The sequence below is a fragment of the Anser anser genome (assembly GCF_964211835.1).
Source record: "Anser anser genome assembly, chromosome: 12".
NCBI classification, from domain to species: Eukaryota; Metazoa; Chordata; class Aves; order Anseriformes; family Anatidae; genus Anser; species Anser anser.
Window position 1 is genome coordinate 16,646,390 of NC_139733.1, and position 8,076 is coordinate 16,654,465.

General features: G+C 49.2%; 1 protein-coding gene across 8 annotated transcripts; it reads left to right on the forward strand.

Annotated features, from left to right (window-relative positions):
* Positions 1-647: 647 nt before the first annotated feature.
* Positions 648-7,003, forward strand: SNTN (sentan, cilia apical structure protein). 8 transcript variants are annotated; one of them, XR_014571473.1, is made up of 5 exons: positions 648-1,204; positions 1,712-1,746; positions 2,388-2,527; positions 3,343-5,557; positions 5,756-7,003. XR_014571473.1 is itself a non-coding variant. In XM_083795492.1 (4 exons), the coding sequence occupies exons 1-4, from the start codon at positions 1,104-1,106 to the stop codon at positions 3,499-3,501; spliced, it is 435 nt and encodes a 144-aa protein (XP_083651618.1). In that variant the 5' UTR covers positions 648-1,103; the 3' UTR covers positions 3,502-7,003. The 8 variants fall into 8 exon arrangements, 1 of the variants encoding a protein (XP_083651618.1); XR_014571474.1 differs by having other exon boundaries at positions 3,343-4,649; positions 5,300-7,003; XR_014571475.1 differs by having other exon boundaries at positions 3,343-4,649.
* Positions 7,004-8,076: the final 1,073 nt, after the last annotated feature.

Genomic DNA, 8,076 nt, shown 5'->3' on the forward strand with positions numbered 1-8,076 from the left:
AAAAAGGCTCTGAATTGTTTGAGTAATGACACTCTTAGATGGAAAATTAAAGGTTCTCTTTTCCCATGCTTTTTAAGATAATTAAAATCCAGGAACAGTAAGGTGGTGAACATCCTTATTCATTAGCCTTCAGTAATTTAGCTTCTACTAAACGAGGAAAACATTTTAATTCTCTAGGCCATCTGTTGCAGTCTCCTTTGCGTGTCCTGTTACATAAAGTCTCATTCTGGGAAGTTTTGACACCGCGTTGTATCTTTTCCCCAGGAAGGATGTGCTGGATGAGGTAGCTGAAGTCAGTGCCTTTTAACAGACCCCCCAGGATGAAAATAGCTGCTCGGCCCCTTAGGTCACCGTCACCCTGTCCGGACACCTCTAGGCAAAGGATGCTCGGCAAGAACGTGCCCAGAGATGGGTGGTGTGACAAGCTGTGGGTTTCCTGAGAGCCATATCCATGCCAATAAATAACAAAGTTCATCAGAGCCCTTCCAGTTCCTCCGCTGCGCGACTGCTCTGCCAGATGGCTCGGTGCTGCTTTTGGAGGCAGGCGGTGTCTGCTCGGGGAAAAACCGAAGCCAAGGCGTGGTGCTGGGTGCTGCTGTGCTAGTAGCTGGGGCAGGAGCAGAGCGCTTTGTGCTGCGCTGGGGGAGCGAATGTCGTAGCAGGAGTGTGCTCTCCTAGGATGATGCTGGGTCAGGATTTGGGAGACACCTGGTTTCTGACTGTCTACAGGAGCAGCTCTCTCCGTAGCACAGGGCAAGTTACATTAGCCCAACACCAGGAAGGCTTCTGATTGAAATGATAATGGGTACTGCTTTGGTGGCTGAGTTAGTCCTGGTGCAGTTTTACATCCCCACAGATTCAGGCTCCATCTGAGTCTGGTTTGTTTCTGTTGAATTCTCCCAGAAAATACAGAGCCACTCCACTTGCCAACGTCACAGAGGCCGTTGAGACCCACGTATTTGCTGGTCCCGTGACCAGCAGGTAGCACTTACATTATTGATGGGGCACGGCTGCAGGCAGGCTGCTTGCACGGGGCAGAGCCTGAATCCACCTGTTTGCTGTTACTCCAGTTGCTTAGAGATCACAAACAGCCTGCCCTCACGATGTGTGGCTGCAAGGCCAGCGTCCCCAGCACAAAGCACTACTCCGTCAGTCCTGCTGCCCCCCAGAAGAGCCCTCCAGCCGCAGCGGGGATGCCCAAGCGGTAAGTGACTGCTCTGCTCTTTGCATCTCTGGTGATTTGTTCGTGAAAGGCTTTATCTGGATCTATTTACCTGCAAAAATGTTAAATTTATTATCGGTGTCTGCTCCCAAGCGGGAGGACCCCTGGGCAGGGAATGGCAAAGCCCTCTGTGCTTCCCTGGGGACGGGCTCAAAACCGAGAAACTTCTTCAGAACATGAAAGAGCTCCAGGAAGAGACCTACCACAGGCTGCAGTGCCTCTCTCCAGTGATCAAGTTATTTAATTATCATCTTTAATAAAAACTCCAGGCTACTTGCTTAGGTTAAGAACTGGGAGCTGTGTGATGCTGTGCGCCGCTTGTGAGGGATGTTGATCTTCCTGCTGCGAAGGAAAGACAGTCTCCTTTGGGAAGCCCCGGGTTTCTGGGGGATTACATAAAATGAAAGGGAGAAAGCTTATTATGGAGAAACCATATGCATGCTCCATCTACCAGGTGATAACTGTGTGTCCTTTCTCTCTCCCTACCAGCATACCTATAGCCAAGCAGCTGGCATCAATAAAAGGTAAGGGGACCCTTCACTGCCCCTGGATGCCCCAGCGTTCATCCATGTCTCCTCTTCTGCTTGCCTTTCCCTTAAAATCACAGCCCAAACCACCTCTGGTACCTGCTGGGAACTGCAGGCTGGGAATATATGGTCTTTAGGAAGTGGTTTAGGAGTGAGGGGATAAACCCAGCCAAATGTTTTAGCCAGAATCCTGAATACATGGCAACACTAGCATGCAGCTCTGTCGCTGATACTCAGACATGGGCACGTATGTTGGGCCGCATTTCCCCTGCTAGAGGGCCCAGGGGGTCCCCACGCACCCAAGAGGTGTCTGGAGTGGCCTGTCCCCATGGCACAGCAGGTCCCCAGGAGGGGGCAGCCGGGCAGGTCTCACCCACAACCCTACGTCCCTGCTGGTGCCCACCCCGGCCACGTGAAACCTGCCTTCGGGTGTGTTTCCAGGGGACAGGAGGTGTGTTGCTGGCCCACTCCAAATAAAATCTAGGCCAGGTCCTCTGTGGGTGCAAACAGTTTCAGGCTTATTAACTTTAATGGAACTACGCTGATTTCCACCCACTCAGGATGTTTCTGACACATTCCTTTCAATTATACCTCAAACGCTGCTGCTCCTGATAGGCTGGCAACATTTTTCCCCCTAGCTCTAGAAAAAGGCTCAGACCTTGAAAAAGCTGTTGCTACTGCTGCGCTGGTGTATAACAACGCTGCTGACCCTGAGGGCAAACTCAGCAAAGCTGAAACCAAAAACCTGCTGCAGACCCAGTTTTTGAGTTTCATACAGGTGAGAGTTTGGGCGAGTGGGCATCTCGGGCTGTGTGCGCATCCATCCACGGGGTGATCCTAGGTGAGGAGCTGGTGGCTTGGGAAAAACGCCTTTGTATTAGTTGCTTTGTGCTGAGCCTGAGTCTGGTGTGGGGCTAAAGGAGGAGAATCAGCAATAAATCACTCTTGACGTGCCTGCTTATATTGTTGCTGATAAAGTAGGGCAATTGCAAACAAACAAATGAACAAAAACAAAAAAAAAACTCATATAATGACAGGTATTTGTGTGTTTATGGGGTAAGAAACCCATTGCATTTAATTAGGGATTTGGGAGTTTGCCAGAGCGCTGACCCCGTGCTACAGAGCCATGTGCACCTCGCCATCCATCGCCTACCCCCCAGTAAAACCAGCAGCCAGCTGTGGTGGAAAACCAGCTACAGAAGTACTGGTGGCTGCAAACTTCTTGCATTTTTTTTTCTCTCTTTCTAAACCAAAAAGAACAGGAGTTTTGTCAAGTGGTAGAAAGGCTGCAATTACCAGCTGCACTCATCACTGCCAGATTTTCAGTTGTGGTTAGGTATCTTCTCAAAGATGTATTCTGCATCCAGGAAACTTTGGGGACTGGTTGTTTTCCTGTCCGATTACAATAATATTTCTGTTTGAGTTTTTTGGGATAACTTTAGAAAAACTAATATGCATGCGAACATAAAATCCTGAATAGAAATATAGGAAACGAAAAATGATGCTTTTTTTTTTTTTCTTTACAGATGATACAATAAAAAAGGAACTTAATGCTTAATTATTTTTTTTTCCTCCATTTAAAATTCTCCATAGGGCCAGGAAAACAAACCAAAATACCAGGAAGTAATTTCTGCCCTGGATGAGGAGACAGAGAACAAAATTGACTTTGAAGATTTCATGATCTTGCTGGTCAGTCTCACTCTAATGTCTGACCTGCTGCAGGAGATCAAAAACATGAAAACCACCAAATGACCGGTGCTTTAAAGGAAGAAATAGCTTTGCACTTTACAAGGAAAGTGGGAGTGAAACACGCACAGAGATAACACCGAGTGCCTGAATCCCCTCTGCTGTTCCCTTTCAAATGGAATAAAGTCTTGTCCAAACCCGCCTGACCTCGCTTCTGTGCAGGGAAAGTGTCTGTGGGCAGTGTCCTGGCAGGAACGGCTGTGAAATAGGGCCGAGGGCTTCGTGTCTGTGCCAGGGGCTGAGCCCGGGGTCGACTCTTGCCCTGCAGCCCCCAGGGAGGTCCGTGGAGCAGCACCCGTGGTGGGGTTTGCCACTGCCACCCGTGGGGCAATCTGCTGCAGCCTTCAGTGAGAATTGAGTTAATCCACGTGCTTTTCGCCTTAAGGCTGAGCCTTCTGGATGGAGCTTTATTTATTTATTTTTATTTCCTCCTCCAGCTGGCCTGTTCAATGAGCGATCACTGCGGAAGGAATTTCCAAGTCCAGCCTTTGCAATGCGTCTTTTGGCAGAGGTGTGCTCGTGTGACCAGAGGGGTGACTTAAATCAACGTGTCAGTCAGCTGGGCCTGTTATTTCCTGAAAATGTGAAGAGGAGAGAGAGCAGATAAGCTCAGGGATGGTCAGGACTAGGGGAGTGGGAAAAGGGCAGCTGATGAAGTGCAGGTGTTGGAACCGGGTGGTATCTACCACCTTGCGCGGTTAGGGCCAGGGCCTTGGTGCTAAATGCTCATCGTTCTCATGCTTGCTTTGATTCCTTCCTGTAAGGTCCTGCCTCACAGCCAGCATTTAGCCCTCCGTAATAGTCCTCCGGGGCACAAAAAGCGTTCTCGCACGCCAGTAACAGAGCATCCTCGGTAAGAATTTAGCAGGCCTCTGGGCGAACCAGCAAAACAGTGCAACCCCTTTCCTTTTCTCCTCTCCCTTGCTTGAAAAGGTGACAGTGATCTAGCTTTGGTACATAAAAATATATATAAAACAGGATGGGATGAAAACCTTTGGTGCTAAAAGAGGGAAATTAACGTCAGCTGTGTAACCAGATTTAACTCCTTGGCATGAAAAGGTTCTTAGTGCTTCCAGAAACGAAGAGGATGCTTTGCATTGGATTTTGGTCAAGCTGTGGCAGGAGGACGGCAGCCAGCTGTTTAGAGAGGACAGGTCTGTGTCTTTCTGCAGCTTGTAATGGAGCTGAAAGAAGCAATGTGAATGGGTTTGGGGATGGAGCTCAGCAGGGAAAGGGCTGCTCGGGTGGTGGGGCTGGTCCCAGGGCAAGGGCCTGGCCTGACCTGGAGGGTAAATATTCACAGATCAAAGCGAGGCCTAATTCTGGTAGCTTCATCCATGTGGGCATCGCAGCTTTGTACAGTTAATGTGAGCCCAACCTCTTCCCCCAGCCCCTTGCTTTTTCTGTGAAAGCTTATGGAAAAAGCAGATGCTCCTTCTCCAGGGTAGAAAGGCAGATTGAATGCAAGAGTCCCTAGAAGGCTTTTCCCATTACCAAAGTAAAGAAATCGTGGCATAGCCCTGAAAAACTTGTTTGAGAGCCGCTGATGACTTTGAAAACATGAATTTATTAATATCCCTCTGTTACAACAAAAAGGCAAAAGGAACAATATTGTGAAGCCAATTAAGGAAGTGTTCTTTGAAATCGCTAAGGTCCTAACACAGTTTCTGTTATTGCTGAAACATTTCTTAATCTTGCGTGACTTGAATTAATGACTTAAGAGCCTTTTGTCAGATCAGTTCACTCAGTCGCCTCACCATGTGCAAACCCTTCGTATTCTAATGCAGTCCCTGTTGTGCACTAGCATCCAGGGTGCCTGGCTTCCATCAAAAGCCTATTGTGCGCAGCACAGCAAAAATCCAGAGTAAGAAGTAATTCCTCAACAGCATAGATATTGGAACGGTGGGGAAAGAACCAGAGGTGCAGAGAAACCAGTGAGTGCTCGGTGCATGAAGCAGAACTGGAACTGTGTGCCAGTCCTTGGGTACCTGCCCTTGACAGTCCTGCCTGATGCTCAAAAGCAGGGGGGTGCACTCGGAAGAGCCCCAGCATCTTCTTACAGGTAGGAGTAGGCAGAAGTTTGCAGCTCGGCTGTGGAAGGTGCTCTTTTATCAGCTCAGGCTATTTGTGGCTGCCCCGAGCACTCTCAGCTGACGGCTTTGAAGCTGATCTGGCGTAGACAGCATGTCTGGCTTCATCCTCGGGGAGCTGGCTAAAAGCTTCCTTAAAAGGCTACTGTTGTGCTTTATTTTGTTCCTAGCTCGCTCCTATTGGAAGCGATGGGAGTTCATCATCGATTTCTCATAGCAGAGCCCACGCGAGTGCTCAGGAGTCGAGCTGGCAGCTAAATTGATGAAAACTACAGACCCTTCTGCAAGTGTGAGCATCGTATCAATATCCGATCCCACTCCTGGAAGTGAAGGCAGCGTGAAGAGCAGCTAGTCAAAACCTGACCTCTGTGGGCCTGGACTGGGATTTTTGCAGCTGTACTGTTCAGGTAGGCTCTGCAGACTTCAGATCTATGTCTTAAGTTCTGTTTGGAGAAGCCTGAGTCATCTCTGCAGGTCTGTGAGCTTTCAAATGACTGCCAGAGGAGCCATGGGGGTCAGGAGAGCTGGGCTGAAAGCTTCAGCCTCAGATCTTCAGCTTCTGTTTCCAACTATTGTCTCAGAGAGGCAGCTTCATTCTCGTACTCTAATTAGCACGCCCAGAGCTACTGCTTCTCCCCATGAGACTTACTTCATATCTGGCTTTAGTAGAGCCTGCTGGACTTGGAAGGTTTTGAAACTCTGCTTTAGCCGAACCACCGAGGCGCTCTCCCAGGTTTCAGGGGAGCTCTCACACCCCAGCCCGCTGACTTTCGGGGGGTGAAGCACAGCAGAGCTTTGCATGGAGAACTTTCTGCCAGGACCCTGAGGCTGCAAACACTGTGCCTGCAAAACTGCATAAAACTTTTAGGAAAGAGAAATATGTTCCCTGAGGGGCTTGCTGTTATTGCACCTTCAGTAAGGCCTTCTGTCTGAGGCCTGAAACCTTGCCTGCTGAGGGACGTGTTGCTCTGTCTCTTCTCCCCTCAAAGTGTTGTGTTACTTTTTTATGTAAAATAAAGCTTGTCTGGGTTGCACGCTCCCACCTTGGTCTAGCTGCATGCCCACAAAAGCCCCTTGGCAGCTGCCTGCCACGTGCACTCCTGCCGTGATTTCTGCAGGTCACCGCGGAGGGGGCACAGGTTTGCATGTCGGCCTACCAAGACAGCAGTTATCTCCTCTTCAGGAGTGCTGCCCTGACTCAGAGAGATGCTACGTGGTGCATACCCTCGGGAGCTCGCTTCAGAGCGGATGAAAAGCTTTGTCTCAGAATTATGTTCCTTCCGAAGTGCTATGGTTTGTGAGCCACAAAGGAGCACTCTGAAACGCCTCCTGGAAAAAAGAAAAGCTCTTTGTTTCAGGCTCAGTCAGGGAAGCTAGATAAAGAAGAAATGGTGTGGTTTTTTATGGCTTGCTGAACTGACAGCTTTTAATTCCTGCACTGACTTTTACTGCAGCCAGTGCTTTACAAGGTTTCCAGCGGAGCTACGTCTCCTCTCCTCTCCTCGCTCACCTGCTGCTCCCTCACCCTCCGAGTGTTTATAGCCCTGGTCCCGAGTCCTCCTCCAGCAAAGGTAAACAGCAAATGATGTTCAGCAGCCAGATATATCGGGCTCTCTCTCCAATCCCCAGCTGCACAAATCAGCCATTAGACTTAGATAGATTCAAAGCCACGGGACTTATCTTTTATTCATTATTATTGTAGGAGTGAGTTTATGTTATGTGTAGCCGTAACAAGAGGCAGCCCCAGCCTCCCAGGCATACCGAGGGGGTGAAACCGTGCTCCCCCAAACTGAACCAAGTCCAGAGTTGGGTGCCTGTAGCAGAGGCCGGTTGTGCACAGCTGGAGCGGTGCCTCGTTCGTCCTTCTTCCTTTCTTTCCCCTTCAGCCTTGAGCTGGCTTTCTGAGTTGCCATTTGCTGGATTTTGATGGCCAGAGCTACGCAAGGCACAGCGCACGCTCCCGTGAAGCTGCTGCTGAAATCAATGAGGCCAGGACCTCTCATCGGAGGAAAGCAGCTCCTTGGGTGGGATAGTTTCCAACCCTCCAGTAAAAATAGCAGCTGAATAAATGCAGAAGTTCATCAGTGGGCAAAACCAAACCTGTGTTTGTCCTGAATGATCAATAAATGACATCTCAGGAGCTTCCCCACCCTCGCGACCCACCAAAACTAAGCAGCCTCTGGGCACCCTGCTGTCACCGGGGCAAAAGAGAACAAGTGTCACGGTAAACGATCCTTAGCAAAAGTCTTGCCTTACTGCATAAGATTGCTGCAAGGCTCAGTAAGTGTTAGTCAGTGTTACAAAACGAACTATGAGCTCTTTGAAAAGCAGCTAAAGTCAGCGTAACTTTTTGTCTGGATATATCGATGTACACTAGCCCTCTGCTTGAGTTTGAAAAACAAAGCTGGGTACTACTGGAGATGAACCAAATATTCCTTCAGTGGGGACAAGTAAAAAGATCTACAGCCCAGCCCCGAGCCCTTTCATTCTC

Coding starts and splice junctions, on each gene's coding strand:
- SNTN (XM_083795492.1), top strand. CDS start 1,104: ATGTGTGGCTGCAAGGCCAGCGTCCCCAGCACAAAGCACTACTCCGTC. Junction 1,205..1,711: donor GCAGCGGGGATGCCCAAGCG/GTAAGTGACTGC, acceptor TCTCCCTACCAG/CATACCTATAGCCAAGCAGC. Junction 2,528..3,342: donor AGTTTTTGAGTTTCATACAG/GTGAGAGTTTGG, acceptor AATTCTCCATAG/GGCCAGGAAAACAAACCAAA.